This window comes from Grus americana, chromosome 3 (genome assembly GCF_028858705.1).
Source record: "Grus americana isolate bGruAme1 chromosome 3, bGruAme1.mat, whole genome shotgun sequence".
NCBI classification, from domain to species: Eukaryota; Metazoa; Chordata; class Aves; order Gruiformes; family Gruidae; genus Grus; species Grus americana.
The window spans coordinates 115,665,323-115,682,447 of NC_072854.1; the positions used below are offsets into that span (position 1 = coordinate 115,665,323).

At 43.7% G+C, this 17,125-nt stretch overlaps 1 protein-coding gene across 3 annotated transcripts in view; it reads left to right on the forward strand.

Moving 5' to 3' along the window:
* SLC1A4 (solute carrier family 1 member 4) overlaps window positions 1–17,125 on the forward strand; it is a 41,437-nt gene that overhangs the window by 21,167 nt on the left and 3,145 nt on the right. The window contains exons 5-8 of one of the 3 annotated variants that reach the window (XM_054821258.1): window positions 1,540–1,773; window positions 2,897–3,091; window positions 4,526–4,660; window positions 7,071–16,772. In XM_054821258.1, coding sequence (XP_054677233.1) covers window positions 1,540–1,773; window positions 2,897–3,091; window positions 4,526–4,660; window positions 7,071–7,305 — 799 coding nt within the window. In that variant the 3' untranslated portion in view covers window positions 7,306–16,772. Of the gene's footprint in view, window positions 1–1,539; window positions 1,774–2,896; window positions 3,092–4,525; window positions 4,661–6,394; window positions 16,773–17,125 lie in introns of those variants that run through there. The other 2 variants (XM_054821259.1, XR_008576488.1) reach the window with 2 other exon arrangements.

Sequence of the window (17,125 nt, forward strand, 5' to 3'; positions counted from 1 at the left end):
GGTCTCAACTTTCAGTTCCTTCCTCTCCAGCTTCTTTAAGCAGAAGGATCCAGTCTCAGCTCTGAATCCAGTATTTGTGTTTGCAGAGCTTGTGCAGGACCGGGGCTTAGCGGGATCTGGCTAATCGGGGTGCTCAGAAATGTAGTACAAAGGCAGTATGTCGCAGAATTGGCAGAGGCTAAGTGGGGAAGGTTCAACAGGATGCCTAGAGATTTGGCCAAGGGAGGACAGCGAGAGGATGTTCACATTGGTCTGGGACATAAGGAGGTGCTCTCTGCACAGAACCAGGGAGGGAGAGGCAGACTAGGAAGGAGTGAGTGATTTGGGCAACCTTAAGGCTTGCCCACCTTTCCAAACCTTTGCATGCTTAACCAAACCTTCTGAAGTTTGTCCTGACTCCATAGATCAGCTTCTCTGAACATTGGCATTGGACTGGTGAGGAGAGTGGGAGGAAAGCCATTCTTCATTCCTGAGATGTACAGGCAGATCTTTTGTAGTCATGTGTGTGCCTGGGGCAGGGTTTTGCAGAGCTGAGTGATCTTTTAGTATTTATTAATCTTAGAAGCGGAAATGGAGCATGGACAGCATCATCAGAAGTACTCAGACACAGACTTCCCAAGTAGAGCTTTGGAGGAGCTGACACTGGGCCTGAAGTGGTTCCTGCAGTTCATTTAGTAGTAGTTGTGCTGTAGGTGCAAGGGCAATTCTGTCTTTTCAGGGCTGTTCCCAGCTGCACTACGGGGACCAGAGGTGTGGCTGTGACCTGCAGGTGGCCCTTCCCCTGGCGCAGCTCCAAATGTTCCTGACAAAGAAAACTTCAAACAAATGCTGACGTCCTAAGACGTGGCATGTTTCTAGATAGGAGACATGGGAACGTATGTATATGTGGCTGTTGGCTTGAGGAAAGCTCTGGAAGCATTTAACTTAGCCTTTTGTAGGCAAATAGCAGTTAATTGCTCTTTGGCATGTGCAGCAGCAGCCTTTAGCTGAGCTCTCTGCTATGGGCATAGCTTTTTCTTTCCTGCAGTGAATATGTTGCACCCAGTATGTTTACCATTTTAATGACCTAACTTCATACTTCTGCTGATGGTCACCACATGTGTAAGATCCTACTGTTCCACCCCTTTCTCTGCTCCAGTGACACAATACTGCTCCTTTTTCTTTCCTACCATTTGCTGTCCCTTCAGCAGTGACTTTAGCTTTAGGTCTTTGCCTGCCTTCCTCCCTGATGGACTAAAACTCCACACTGGTGTTTTGTCCTGATAGCTTCTGCCAGCATTTCTGCTTCCTGCTTGGCCTCCCTTCAGCACTCTCCTAGCTGTGTCTTTGGGGGCCGAGGTGAACTTTTTCCATTTGACTGCTTGCCTTCCACCAAGCAAGAGTATTAAAGAGGCCTTCCCAATTTGCTTAACCTGAGTGTGTGGTGAGTAAGATGCGTCAGTAGACGCTTTAAAAGAATGTTATCTCCAGGACGGGAAATGGCATATTTTTCAAGGCTTTTTGTTTGTACTTAATGACAGGCAATATTTCTTTACCCAGGTATGTACCTATTGGCATTATGTTCCTTGTTGGGAGCAAGATTGTGGAAATGGAAGATATTGTGCTTCTAGTGACCAGTCTGGGAAAATACATCTTTGCCTCTATTCTCGGCCACTTCATCCATGGAGGAATCATTCTGCCACTTATTTATTTTGCATCCACACGTCAAAATCCGTATCGTTTTCTCTTAGGACTTATCACACCACTTGCCACTGCTTTTGCCACTTGCTCCAGGTGGGTTTCTGTGCTTCTTTTGGGATTATAGCCTGGTTATATTTGTCACTGTACACTGGTTATATCCCAACACCAAACTGTGTTGAGTTTTAGGTGTGAATGTTGTTCCTGAGATTGCAAAAAGAGATTTCTGAGTGTAGAAAGTCTCACTGCTGTCAGCAGCCTGCCACACAGCACGTGTTGATAATTAGCTGTTGAAAACTATTCCTCAAAATATTGGGACTGTAGCATAATGCTGAGTTGGAAATTTTTTGGGGAAAAGGTGAAAGTATTTGCCTTAAAAAGATCCTGCCAGCTGTCCTTTCAATTTTAAGTAAAGTGAGGGTCAGTAGTGAGGGACTTTGTCCTGAGAAGTTTAGTTCTCCAAGTTCAGAAGGATCTGGAACAAGTTTAGACTAAATTTGCAGGAGCAAAGCAGACTTATTAGCTAGTGTAAAGGGACTTGACATTATTGATTTAAAAGATCTGGTCTGATCAGTTTTTATTTGTCATAACCAAACTATCAAGCACGTCATTTACACTTTCCTCAAGGGACAAACACCTGATCAAATATTGTAACTATATAAAATCATTTCAGGTCATCTCTAAAAGTAGATGCATGTCTTCACAGGAGCTGAAGTACATGAAGTAGGAGATGGTTTATGAATAAAACCATGTAATTTATAATGCAAGAAATCCAACAGTGGTGATGATGATGATGATTATTATTATTATTTGTTCATTTGAGAAGGTACTAGTACAACATTAACAGATATTGCTGTTGTATCTATTGTATTTATATTGGCATCTATTGGTGTATTTTGGTGGTTTGAGACTTGATCATTCCACAGCGCTGTTAGGCTGCATACTGTGTTATGTCATGAGTTCTTGCATCTGGGAGATTAGAGTCCTTATCAGCTATTTCTGGATGGAAGCAGATTATTAAATACCGCTGCTCGAGACCAATAAGGAGAGTCCCTCATGGCTATCGTGACAGAGAGGGACTATAAAATGGCATCGATGTCTTCACAGTCCTGTCTGCAGCATGTTAGAAATATGAAAGCCATGAGATACTGACTTTCCTTTCAGTGCACCTTGATGCTTTATGTTTGATTGTTTTTTTTCCCCTATTCTCTGTTTCTAGCTCAGCCACTCTCCCGTCGATGATCAAGTGTATTGAGGAGAACAATGGAGTCGACAAGAGGATCAGCAGGTTTATCCTTCCTATTGGGGCGACTGTAAACATGGATGGAGCTGCTATTTTTCAGTGCATGGCAGCTGTGTTTATTGCTCAGCTGAACAATGTTGACCTCAACCCTGGGCAAATCTTCACAATTCTGTAAGTGGCTTGCTATTGCAACCACATCTTTCTGGCCCCCAGACACATTCAAGCCTGTGGTCTCTCTGTTAATAGCTAGCAGTTTGCATTCCACATGTCTGACCTAAAGCTTGCAAGCTGCTATGAAACGTAATTATAGGGTGATTAAAGGATGGAGTCTTTCAAGCTTTATAAGATTTGCCAGAATCTCGATTTAATAAAAGGTGGAACCTGGGAGGGATAATTGAATTCTTAACAGACTTTGAACTGCTTAAAGCTGTTTCTCACAAGAAATTGCTCTCCTTCGTTAACCATCTCACTCCCCCACCCTCCACTCACCATTAAGGTGGTAACTGAGGCATGCTGCTCTACCCAGAAAGCTACCCCAGATTCCCCCTCTGAATGTCTTATAAAATCCTCCTGCCAGCTCCTCAGTTCCTTATGTATCAATTTCATACTAAAGACTCTGCTCATGCTTACCTCGGCCCTTCCTACCATGGCATCACTGGCTTCCCAGGTCAGACCCATTATCATTCCCCTCTTGACTGCTTTGGCCCATTATCCCCTCTACCACCTCAGTGCTGCCTCTTCCTCTAGGACTCTCTCCCCTCCGTGCCTGGAATATCCTCCCATGTCCCACATCCCATGAAGTGTCATTCTCTTCATTTCCCTCCTCAGAATCCCTTCTACAAGTAGTTCTAGCCCCTCACTGTGTGGAGAAGCCATAGCTGTATCCACCAGATGCCTCCTAGGGCCAGTTACTGCCATTTTTTTATCCTCCCTGGCCAGGTTTTATTTCCTTACTTATTGCATTTCCCAGTATATTTTTTGTCTATTTAAGGCAGGGCTGGGGCATTATTTTCTTTGTGGATGGCCCAGTTAACCTTTCAGGTACTCTTAGTGAATAAGATGTTAATACAGATCTGAGGATTATTCAGCAATAGCCCAAGGAAAACTGTTGTAGAAATCTGCACACAAAAACGTGTGTAGTCCATGTGTATAGCACACACCCCGCAGGTTTCCACCTCCTGATTTAGGGTCTGAGTTTGAATGCAAACGAGACACAGAGAAGGGAGAGCAGTCTGCATGGCAGACCTCTATACATTTGGGATCGGGAGATGTAATATACTCAGCATATTTGAACTCATACACAACTTGGATATATTAGTAAGGCAGCGGGATATAGTTGTGTTGGTTTTTTTGTGAAAAGGCAATCATGGTATTAAACACAGGGCCATCGCCTTGGTAGCTGCTGTGGATGCCTGCTGAGCAACTGTGCTCTGTACCCATTACCCATCAGCTGGCAGGAAAGGGTTTGCCTGGGAAGCAAATGATCTGTGTGTCCCATGGTGTAGAGTTTGTTTACAATTCCCATAGCGGGGAAAAGTGTGACGTAAGTGTAGAAGAGGAGTGCTGCGGAGCTCCTGCTAACTGGGTACACGAATTGATTTGCAGTGTGACAGCTACCGCATCCAGCGTGGGTGCAGCCGGGGTCCCAGCCGGAGGAGTCCTCACCATTGCTATCATCTTGGAGGCCATTGGACTACCCACCAACGATCTCTCCTTGATATTAGCAGTGGACTGGATTGTGTAAGTACTTGAGGCCACATGTATCTGCTGTTATATGATATGTAGCATGTTCAGCAGGAAACACGGAGCAGGGTAGTCAAAGTAGCGCAGTATAAAATAAAACCTTACAAGATATGGCTGCCTGCAGAACAGGTAACTCTTGACAGATAATGAAAAAGGTGGTCCCTTCTCAATTAAGGCAGTTAGTATGCTAAAATCCCTCTTCAGCTTTTTTACTCGGCCTTTACTGAAACGTATTTCTTCCTGGCTTCAATTCCCTTTAGAAGAATTGTTAAAAGTTTTTTCAAGAAGGTGTTGATATTGCTGGAAATTAGTTGGACAGTAGGAGGGAAGGCAGAAAAAGGAAATTGAGTCTGAATAGTGGTGGAAGGCTTTCCTTGTCACATGTGTGAAGCAGTCTCCATCAGAAGTTGTTGTCAGCTATTGTTTGAACTATTTTTATAGTTTGAGACTGGTCAAAGCACCAACAGAAGTGTCACAGAGAGGTGCCATCCATTGGCAGGGCAGGGACGTAGAAGGTCTGTGGCAGTCACCACAGCTGTGGGCAGTGTCACGGCTGGAACATGCTGCTGGGAGTCACAAGTTTAGTACACAGTATTACCACCTTTCCTTTCCATCTTGTGGGAAAGAGCTAAAAGGTCAGACCTTTGCTTGGCTCCTCCTCTTCTTTCCAAGAGCCATTCTCCTCCTTGAAACATGAGAGATTATCTCCTTGCCAAGCTCTGTTTGGAAGAGCTTATCTCACCACTTAACATAGTTATGTCCATGTTAAGGCCTAAATTTACCTTCTGTTCTACCTAAATTAGATTAAGGAAAGCCTAGAAAATTTGTTTTGCTCTAAGTATTGGGGACCCAGCCACAAATGCATGATAAATGTAAATGCCACATGCAGATGATTTCTTATAGCTTAGATGAGCCCTGTGGAAAAGGATGTCTCTGCTTTTCCTTGAACAAGCATCTGAGCACTCATGAATTACAGCATGCTTACAGTTTAAATGCTAGTGAAGTAACCATGATCTGATAATTTAAAAGCATAATCTGCTTTCAAGCCATCTGGCTGAAGTTGGGTAGTGGGCTGAACTCACTGGTCAGTGGGTCAAGCGATCTGCATCCCATTGGGGATTTTTTCCAGTTGATGGGTTTCTGGGCAGTTTAAGCTGGTTTAGACTGTATATAATCCCTCTGCGTTGCTTTTTGGAAACACCAGCCTCTCTGTATAGATGTGTACTTCCACAGCAGATGTGGAAATTAGGATGCCCAAGGACAGCCTTGAATTCCAGAGGCTGAGGAAGAAGGCAACTCTATTACCTCTTTCCCTTTCCACACCACATGTATCTGTGGAGCATAATCATATTCCTGCAGCTTCATTAGGACCATCAAACTCTTTCTTCCTGTCACCTCTTGGGAATCGGCCACCTCCAAAGGACAGGAGAGACAGGCAAAGCAGTGGCTAGCCCTTTGTATCCCATCTTCCTAAGGGATTACAGTAGAAGTGGTGTGTTCCACAAGCTGTACTTGCAAGTGCTTGGAGGCAAGAGTGAAAAGCTTGCCCTTCCTTTTACTCCAAGCTGCCCTCAGCCTGTGTGATGCTGGCTCCTTAGTTTTAAAATACGTAGCATCTCTTTGTGATCACTGTTTTTCTAGTCAAGGAACTCAGCCTTGTGGTAACAAAAGGGGGAAGGAGGGAGGGAAGAGTCCCATGTCTTGTTCTAATGCCAGCCATTTCGTTACCAGAGAGGACCGCAGTTACAAGTTCAGCACGTGTTGAAGTTATGCTGCAGAATGATTAACAGAAGTCTCAAAAGGCACCTGAAGAAATTGTTCTTCTTTGTGAACCATAAACCTCCTCCATTAGACCCTGGGACACAGTAGTTTTGTGGTGTAGGACCAATGATTATGACAGGTGCTACTAGCAAGAAATCCAGAGAATGCAGTCATTCTGCCTGCTTTTGGAAGCACCCCTTAAGCAGGTGTTTGGGTTAAGGTACAAGTCTGTATAGTTAACAAAGAGAGCTGGGTGCTTTGAATCACCTTCTGGATAAGCCCAAATTAGGTTCCTGCTCTGAACTCACATTTGAAAAACACTGGCCTGGGGAAGAGGAAGAGGAAGGAGATGGGCTGGGAAAAGAAGGATGCCTGAGAAATAGTACCATTGCTAACCCACTGAGAGACCAGAACCAGTTGATAGTAACGGTTGGGCCAACCTTAAACCAGCTCCGGTGCACATTTTTTAGTTCTGAAATGGTGATGATACTTCTGTGGAAAATACCTGTGGTAACAACATCTCCCTTGTCTAGCTCCACTGATGTTAGTGGAGATCAGCAGAGGTGAATCAGCTCCCCTTATTGTGTTGTATCTCTCTTAAGCTAAAAGCCCGCTGATTTGTTTTTTTGTTTCTGATCTTAACCAGGGACCGAACCACCACAGTTGTGAATGTGGAAGGGGATGCCCTAGGAGCGGGCATCCTTAATTACCTGAATGAAAAAGAACAGAAAGAGAAAGAGCAGGAGCTAAAGGAAGTCAATGTAGAAGCAGTTGCTAACAGCAAGTCTGAAGGGGAAACATCGCCTTTGGTAACCCACAAAAACCAAGTCTCCAACACAAGCAGTACAGCAGACCCTGAATCCAAGGAATCAGTATTGTGAACTAGAGGCTGTTCGTCAACGCGCGTCCTAGAGGTGGACTGGGGACTCGTTAACGCACCTAGACGTTTGCAGTGCTAACAAGGGCTGGATGGCTCTTGAAAGTTTTCAGTTCCAGTCTGTTCTGAAACACGCTGGCCTGGGGAAGGGGAGGGAGGTGGGGTGGGCAGAGAAGGGGTGTTGAGAAAGAACACTCACTTTATAATACTATTTTGATATTTCATATGTATACATGTATATGTGTTGTATTTGCACACACATACACATGTATGTGAAAACAATGCCATTGAGACTTCTGGTTTAACAAGACTTCTGTTAGTAAAGGCTCATATGGGTTGCAGATGGGGAAGTAGACGAACCCAGTATGTGCTTATTGTAGGGAAAAATTAGTAAGCTTATTGTGCTGCTGTTCGAATGGAGATGCAGTCTAGAAACTCCAGAGTGGGTGAAAATGTTGCTTAAATTTAGTTTCTGGCCTGGAAACACTTACTGACCATTACAGACACAATATGAAACATTTTTCTCCCACTCCCCTTCCTCTCCTGTTCTTCGATCCCTTAAAAACATCAAGTATATCCTGAAAACTAGCTTTTTCTTTTTTTTCTTTTGTTCAATATCTGAATTAATAGCTTATAGGGGTCCAACCCTTGTTCGTTCCCCCACTGCATTGCAGCTCATAGCAGCTTTCCTGCCTTTTGGTGAGTAACTCCCAAACTTTGGGACCAAACATAGGAGATCTTAGTGCAGATCAAGGACTGGTTTTCTCCTTTCCTCTAACCAAGCTATTAAGGAAAAAATCCAGAGAAAACACAAATTTTGTTAAAGTAATCCCTCTGGTGCTGAAAAAAATGTAGAGTCTGTTCCAGCATAAATATGTCTGAAATAGACTTGCCTGTGACAACATCAAGAAATGAAGAAGTCAGTTCCCTTCATAAAAACACGCATGCTCCTTTGCTAGCACACCATGTCCTGCTCATGTTTATTTAATGGGTCAGTCCAAACAAGTTAAGTCATATCCCTCTTCCAGCAAAATTGAACAGGGAAGGAAAAAATCTGAACGCATGTCATGTGGGAACTGACAACAGGCAAGTCTGAGTTGGCTTGGAAGGGGAAGAGAAGAGGTGAGTTTATAACCCTGTGTAGTTAGTGTAGATCTCTGTGTGTTGGGACAGCTACATACCTATTCCTGCTAGGAGTTTGGTCCTGCTATAAATGTCCTTCCGGCAGCAGCTTACAATTAATAATTCTGGGTGGTGCTGGGCCAGGGTAATGCTTAGTGGCAGATGGTAACCTTAGCTTGAGGCTGAGCCAAATGCTTCTGGATTCTGACTCCACCTTTTTTCCTTTACAACATACTTTCTGAATTTGCACCCCAAACCTGAACAAAGTCCAGCAAACTCATTGCAAAGATCTTGTTGATTTATCCTGGCTTTTTGGACAGCAAATAGTTACAAAATTATGGCTGCACATATGCCAAGAGTTGCCTGGACTTGTGATACTTTCCCTTGGCTACTTTAGCAAGATGATTGCATATGATCAGTCTCCACACTGTTAATTGAGCAATACATATTTACACTTAGCTTTGATATAAAGTATTGCTAAGTCTTCCTTTTTCTTTCTCCTCTCTTGCTTCAGAGGAAGCTATCTTGGAAAGATAACCAGTTGCTGATGTTTATGTTCACGGCACTAGGAAGAGGCAGCTCCAATTTCATAGCAGCAGCCTTCATTTGCAAAGCATCCTTCCTGGTAAAGGGACACAATGAATTTTGCAAAAAGACGCTCAGAATGAGATGTGGCTACCTCTGAGGGAAAACACAGTGAGTGCGTCATTACTGGCTCTTTAATCATGTGCAGCAAGGCTATGCAAACAATCAAAGTAGGAAAGGATTAGTCAGCCCACTGAGAAACTGCAGGTGGAGTTTCTTTTTAACCAGTTTGTTTATAACCATGTCTGCAAAATTTGGTCATTCCTTGGCTCATCTTCAAAATGGAAGGAGACAAACATAATTCTCTAGGGACGTCCTTTGCCCAGTATTTATTTCATTTTTAGCTGATCAAGACCCACTGAAACTTTGCATTTCCTCCCAGTAGAATCATCCCAACTCCTTTCAACTCAGGAAACCAAAAGCGCACTTTGTAGCCGACAATGAAAGTGAACAAAGAGGTGTTTTGAAAAATGTTGGAGGTTTGAAAAAAATGGTTCTCAACAAAACCTTTTTTTTTTCTTTTTTAAACAAGTCTAAGTATTTCTTTGAAAAATCTGAATGCACCAGAACCCCAAATACTTTGATTTTAAAGCAGCATATGACTATCTCAAGGAAGCTGAAAATCATGACTGTTCCCTGCGGGCTGGGTTTTGTAGTTGCATTTTAGCCTCCATCAGACGTTCAGCTCCTCTGATGCTCTCGCTCACCGTGAGACATGCAGCTGGCATCGGGACGTGAGAGCAGGCACTCAGATGACAATTCCCATGAAGCATCACAGCACCATTTCAGACTAGAACATTTCTCAATTTTCAATTTTTTTCACCCCAAAGCTGTTGCCTACAGGTAAAAGTACTCACCTGGGCGAGTCCAAAGGCGGGGCTTCTTCAAAGGCAGAACCATGCCTTGCTGTATTGATCTTTCTTCCCTGTGGTGCTGCAGCTTAATTGCATCACATCCTTGTAGCAGTGTGCCACTGGCTGTGGCACATTCTTTCTGACAGTAGGTCCCAGGAAATGGCAAATTAAAGCAAATACCTCAGAGTCTTAGTATTTTCCTATAGCAATGCAGAAGCTCAGAGTCTTTGCTGAAGAATGCCTCTCCCAGTCCCCACTAGTGGATTGCCACTTTTTGCATCAACGTGAATGTCTATTCCCATCTAAAGCTTGTTAGAGCAGTCAGATTTAAGGAGGTCAAATCATTCTCATAGCAGGAATTTAACCAAGGGAATCCAACACTCCTTCTCCTGGAAGCAGGTGCCATAGGGTTTATATGAACCTTGAGTCTTAACCTGCCAGAAATCTGTAATCTTACAGAAGCCCGACTTTGGACTTACAAAGGTGCCGGTTCTTTTGTTGTTCGTCCACAGCAGAGGGATCCCAGAGTTTTCCATGGAAACAGGAATGTTGGGTAACTACTGCTTGTCAGAACATCTTCTTGGTCTTTTCTGTATCATCTGTGTTAGAAATGACATTTCTTGTTTTTCTGTGATGTTCCCATTCCTCACAATGGCCATGAGGCATCTTTTAGGGCTCTCCACCTGGCTTCAGATTTTTTTTCTTAAGGTGTAAATGTAAATGTACAAATGTAAAAGATTATGCCCTGTCAGACTGTAAAAAAATAGGCACATTCCAACAACTGCCCTTGTAACAAGGTGAATCCTGATCGAAAGCCCGATGAGATAGAAGACTTGCCATTTGCTTCAAGTGGTCAAGGTCTTCAGGTAAGGCCACTGGGAGAAAAATGAAAGGGCCGTTGAAGGATATGCATTTTAGATGCTGTCCTTGACCTGCAGTGCAATGTGTTACACTGGGAGCTTCCTGTTTCAGGTCCCTGTGCAGCCTCACTCCAAGAGGCTATGAGCTGAGATGGCTGCTGGTGCTCAGCAGCAGTGCAGGTGCAGCCAGTAGTACCTGCTCTGCTCTCACCTAGGCACTCCCCAAGTCTGGTGCTGGTGTGGTACTTAACTCTGATGTCTCTTGACCGGATGTATGTTTATGTTCTCCCAACATGACTGTAAATTTGAAACCTTTAGTCAGTTGCTTTTTCTTTCAAGAGGAAATAAATTCCATCTAGAAAACCCTATTTTTCTTTTTGCTTTTAGTCTTTCTTTTGGAAGGTACAAATTCTCTTCTTAGGAAAGCAGGCTACAAACAGCTCACGTCCTACCCTCTGGTGCAGTGATTGCTTGCAACGATTGCTTTTTGGGAGAAAGATATGGGAATATGGAAGAGAAGTGTCTGCAAACATTTGGCATATGCAATCCCATTTGGTCTCTGATACCATTTATTCTTCCACCTTCTCCTTTTCAGTGAAGTTTCTTTGACTGTTTTGGACCATCTTTTATTTCTTCTTCTCAGGTCTGGCTTTCTACTCCATGCTTTATCCATCACTGCCAGATCTCATTCCATTTCCTGGAATGCCTATGCTGTTTTTACGTATTGGTAGCTCAGGTATAAATGGGAAAGTGGACCAAGTTTCGAGGGCTCTAGCTGGTCCTTGGGAAAGTAGTTTACATTCTGCCTTGCTCCTGTCCTTAACTCACCAGAGGTTTGAGCAACTTAGTAATTTAAAGAGTTTCTCTGAGAGCGCGGAGCAGTATCTGTGTCTCATCCTGAGAAAGGTGCTTGTTCTGTGCCGTGAGATGTGGCTATGGATGCCTGAAAAGCTGTAGTGAGCGATGGAGGGTGCCAGCATTTGGCTGCTATTTGGATATTTTTTAGTAAAGACTCATTATTCCCAAGAACTGAGCTTTAGCTCGGTCTCGACTGGTGCGTTGGTAATTGCACTACAAGATTCAGTAATTGCAAAGGACTTGAAACCCTTTTGGGGATGGCTATTGCAATCAGGCTTTTGTGTTGAAAACAGACTAGGGCCGTCCCCTGCAGGGATATGACAAATAGGACTGTGTCCTTTGGACATAACAGAAATGTGGAGCCAGCCAAAGTACCAAATCAGTTGGTGAAACAACCTCTGCTTTGTCTTTTCTGGGCAGCCCCGTTAAAGCCTGAAGAGGCAATGTCCTGACCTGGAGGTGACGAGAGGTTGGGGGGACAGTGTGAGAGGCAGGAGGGTTTCAGATGTGCTTGCTCTGTTCCTATGCTCTTCCCTGGGCATTTGCTGTGGCCAGTGCCAGAGATGGACACGACCCATTGTCACCATTCTTACACTCATTCTGCTGTGGTTCCTCCATGTTTTACAGCAGGAATAACGAAAACTGAGGCATTTAGCCAGTTCCTCTTTCAGTCAAGTCAAAGGCCCTGGTATCTTCGTGACTGACCACCCTGCCATATGTTGTGGGTTATGTCCTCGAGAGCTTGACAAAGGTACAAAACCACCACTTCTTTCTGCAAAGATTTGCAGCGTTGGTGAGCAATCCGGGCTGAATCTTCACTCTGGTCCTCTGCTCGCACAGCACATTTCTGCAGCCACTGGAAAGCATCCTCCTGTTGAAATCATGGTTTTTTCCCCTGACCCTCCCACAGGCAGTGAGCAACGGGCTTCAGGTAGAAAGTCAAAGGACCAAAAGACAAACTCTGACCAAAGGAAAAAATGTCACATCTTCATTGATTTTAAGTGGGCCATGGCAGTTCATGCTTATTTGCAGACCTGCCTGTAAAGACTGATCCTGTGACTGATGAGCAGCACAGAATTAGGCAGGGCACATAAATCCTCTGCCTGTGCTTCCTTTTCTGTAAATTAAGTTTACAGATACTTATCTGTCTCTCACATGCAATAGTGTGGAGGATAGTGAGTCGGAGTGTTGGGAAAGCACTCTTAAGACACAGAGTGCTAAATCTTAAAAAATAATGAACTTCTCAAAAATTCGAAAGGAATCAAATAATTAAAGTATGCATCATGAAGTCAGAGTGGCATTGAGCTAGAGTATGAATGACTGACAGAAAGGATCCAATGTTTGGATTTGCAGGGCTAACTCAGGGAAAAGGGGGGAGCAGTGAGAGTTGCATTTCAAAAAGCAGACGTGATTTAGTCAAGGGGGGCACAGTGCTCTGTTATATCTGCCTCCTTCCATCTCCACCTGGTGTACCATGAAAGCCTGGGTTCAGGTAAAATATCAGACCTCACCATCTAAATTAGGAGCCTCGATGGTTTCGTTTCTGTCTAGTTTCAATGGAAGAAAGAGCTTTTCAACTACAAAATAAACAAATCGTCTTGGCAGTATGGGCAAAAAAGTGGAGAAAAAGAAGGAAGAGCTGGAGGGTTGCAGGGGGAGCATCACAGAGAACAGAGTAAGCAAGTGGACAGAGAAGCTAAAACACTGAAGGAAGCATCTTTTCCGTGGCATTTTGATATAGATAGTATCAAAAAGACTGCAGAAATTTGTCCAGCGTGTAGCAGAGGCAATGCAAATCTCTGTCCGCTGGCTGGCCAGGATTTCAGGGAGAGGCAGACACCAAGTGCTGATGTTTCTGAAGCGATCGTCACTGAGCAACAGTGAAGCATGTTGCGCGCCGGCGTGGGGCTCTGATAAGCTGCTGCTGGCTGCTAGCCATGATCACGGAGGAATAACGGTACTACAGTTCTGGATCAGGGATTGACCCACATTCCTCCTTGTAGGATAGCTGGGACAAATGCTTCTCAGATAGATGCATGGTAGCCATTATTCTCCGAGGACAAAGAAGACCTTGTTATCTATGAAGCATATTGATGAAAGCCATGTTCACTTGCTGCTTCAGTTTCAGGAAAGAGGGAAAAGGGTATGACAAATGATCTGAAACTTCTTCCAGACATTGGGCAGCACATTGAGACAGTTGCCACTGAATATTTTAAGTCTGATGAGAAGCGATCAAGAGCCTTATTTGGCTCCCATAGCTCTCTGTCTTTACATCTGATCACCGGCTTGGGAAGTTAATGTTAACACAGTGTTCATTGTCTGCATGGGGTCTTTACAGACATTTGTGACCAGCAGGCACCATTTCACAGCTGCAGAAGTGAATGCATGCAGGAAAAGTTGAAAGAACACTTACTTGAGTCATGCGAAGAATCATTGAGCAGGCTAGGAGCAGACCTTGAATCCTGAAGCCAAGTTCATTTTTAACTATCAACTATCACATACCTAAACAAAGTAAAATATGGGGGTTTATAAATATATTTTGAGTACTGATACCAGAGTATTAATGGCATGTTAGTGCAGGATGATCGCTTCTCTCTTTGGAGGAATGGAAGGGGAGAAGTGTAGAAGTAGGAGAGTTATCTTCCCTCTAGGATGGATTCTTTTAATAAAACAAGAAAAAGAAAATCTCTTTTTCATTGAAGAGTTCACGGTATGGTTGCTTATCAAATTCTATCTCAGTGTCAGCAGATAGATCATCTTCAGCAGCTATGAAATCTCATTTGGAAGTAACCACTGATCTCAGTGCCAGCATGAGGTGAGGACTGCGGACATTTCAGCAGGCCAGCTGCTTTTACTTGAAGGCCTGCTCAAGAAGCATTTATATGTGTCTTTCCGAAGGCCACAGATGCTGTTTGCAAGGCAAGTAGGCCTACCGACAGGAACCAGCATGCGGAAGTGAATTTTGGGCCAACCCTGTTGTAATGCAAAATTAACAGTGTGGTTTTAAGGCACAGAGACCAAGAAATTCTGTATTAGACGTTCCTTAGGATAGCTTTCGCTTTCTCCTTTTGATAACAACACTGAGGAAGTAATACACTTCTTTTGCAAGCATGTACTTAGTAACTGAAGCTAAACTGCATATGGCATGGCAATGCAACTTAAGTTAATTGCAGTTACATGTTGTAGAAGAAATTACCAAGATAAAATCTCTGAAGGAAACTGTTTACGCATGCCTGAATCCCCCCAGATTACATTCCCACAGAAATAATTGTGCTTAACCATAAAAAATACTCCAAATATATTAACTGGTTTGGATTGTAGCTTTTTTAAGAACCGGAAGGAATGCCACAAAATGGACGGGCCAGGGCCATCGCTGATGCACATTGATGTAATTTCCTGAGCTTTCAGTGGCCTGTGGATTTCTGATGAAGATGATACCTCCTTAGCAGCATAGGGTCTGGTTGTCTTAAGATGATCATGTTCAGTAAAGCAGCAGTAAAATCACATTTTTAAAATCTGTTGGCTATAACTAGAGGGATTTTACGTGCTCACGGTATTTTTACGACATGATGCCTCCCACAAAAAAAATGCGTTTTCTAGATGGTTAGTGTTGATGCAGAAGCAAGGCTTCCTCATTTTTTGATCAGTTTTCCTTCTCTGTATTCCTTTTGCAGAGTCTGCTGTGGTCCTTGGACTCTGCCCAGACCCCAGCAGGACCAGGGTCCTGTAGTACATAGATTAAAGATAATCTAGTCCCATGTGAGGACATAGACTGTCTCACATTCTGTTATGAGGGGATGAAGATGTAGCTTCAACTTTGGAGGGGGGGCTGGGCTGAAGAAAACCCTACTTCATTACGGCAATACCTTAATAACATTTTACACTTAATAAGTCAAATATTTGTGGCCAAGCTAGCCCAGCCCTGGCTGCCTCCCTGCTCTGCCCCACAATAAATGCTCTTGACATTACTTCCCTGAGGACCAGTGCGGAGGTAATATGTTTGCCATCCCTGAATATCACAGTCTTTTAAGAATATAGTCTTATTTAGACTTTCTCTGTCACCATCCTGGCTACGCTTTTGTAAAGTCATCAACAATGCACGTGCTGTGCAGGATGGAGACTATGCGCAGCGCTACAAATAGCTGAGCGTACCTCTGCTAATGGGAGATGAACCTCTCTTTTTGAATTGCTTCTTGTTTATGGCAAACTGAGACTGACTCACTCACCACTTTGTGAGGGTGAAGATTTTGATTAGATTTTGATTAATCCCTCTTGATTCAGGGACAGCAGGACCACCCCTAAGGCATGAGGAGTCTCTGCAGCAGAGGTACACAATCTGCCTTATTATCCTTAAAGGTGCCTTGTCCTGGTTCCCTTCAGGACAAATTCCAAGTTGCTGTTTGGCTTTCAAATATAACTATGCACCAAAGGTGAGAGACTCTGTTATCCCTGGAGACAAGAGGGAAAATGTGATGTCCTGGTGTGGGACAGGGAAAGTGAGTTTCTTTTCTTTATCCTGTAAGCTCTTGGTCATCAGTCGTGCCTCTGATGTGTGTATGCGTGTGTGTGCTTTTATTTCTACATGAACGTATATTGCTCTAATTAGGAGGGAGGATTCTTGTATTTTTATATGCTAAGCCATTTGATTAATTACTTTAATAAAATGACAGATGAACTCTGAAATTCACTGCCATCTGCTCCAGTACAATCCAGTATCACGGATACAAAGGTATCTGCCTTCAGATAAAACCTAGTGCTTAGAGTAACCACTCCATTGAGTAAGTACATGTGCCATATGGGTGTGTTGATCCTTGTGAGTATCTGTAACTGTTCCTGTTTTAAAGCTATGGGTTTGATCCATGTGACTCTGTATCAGCCTTTTTATTATCTACCAAGAACAGCTGTACGTGCAAATGTGCAAAAAAGACCATATTTCTGTGTCTGGGGCTGTGTGGCCCTGGGGTAGGTATTACGGATGTTTACTGTGTAGTGTACCCTTTGGCATAAAAACTCTCCCTGCCTGCCCAGGGAGAAAACAGTCCCGGGGTTCAGGTTGACATGGTTTGTTGTATTAGGAGGGTGACACAATAGGATGCTCTCTCTCTCTCTTTTTCCCTTCTCTCATGGCAATGTATATTTGTTGTCTCTTTGTGTAGCTTCTCAATCTGAAATAAAAATCACCCCAAATAGAATTCATGTTTCCATCTTTGTTTGGAGAAGACCTAGCTTTTTAGCTGGATTAGCCTTGCCTAAGCAGCTGGCAAGCTCTCTGTGACTCCTTTGGAAATGTCCCTGAATGGGAATTGTGTAACTTGGTATTCGGGTCCACTTTCCCAGACCGTGCCTTTTGCCGGCATGCCGGTGTCACTGATTACCGCCATATCACTCCATTTAACCCCTTCCCCTGGAGCCCAGGGCAAGCCTACGCAGGGTAGCACTTCTCCAAGCCCTCTGCACAGATACTCAGCTCTAAAAGGGCTTGCGGAGAGCCCAGATTAGTAGGTATTTTTTTATTGATGTGTGCCATAGTGGAGCACAAGAGCTG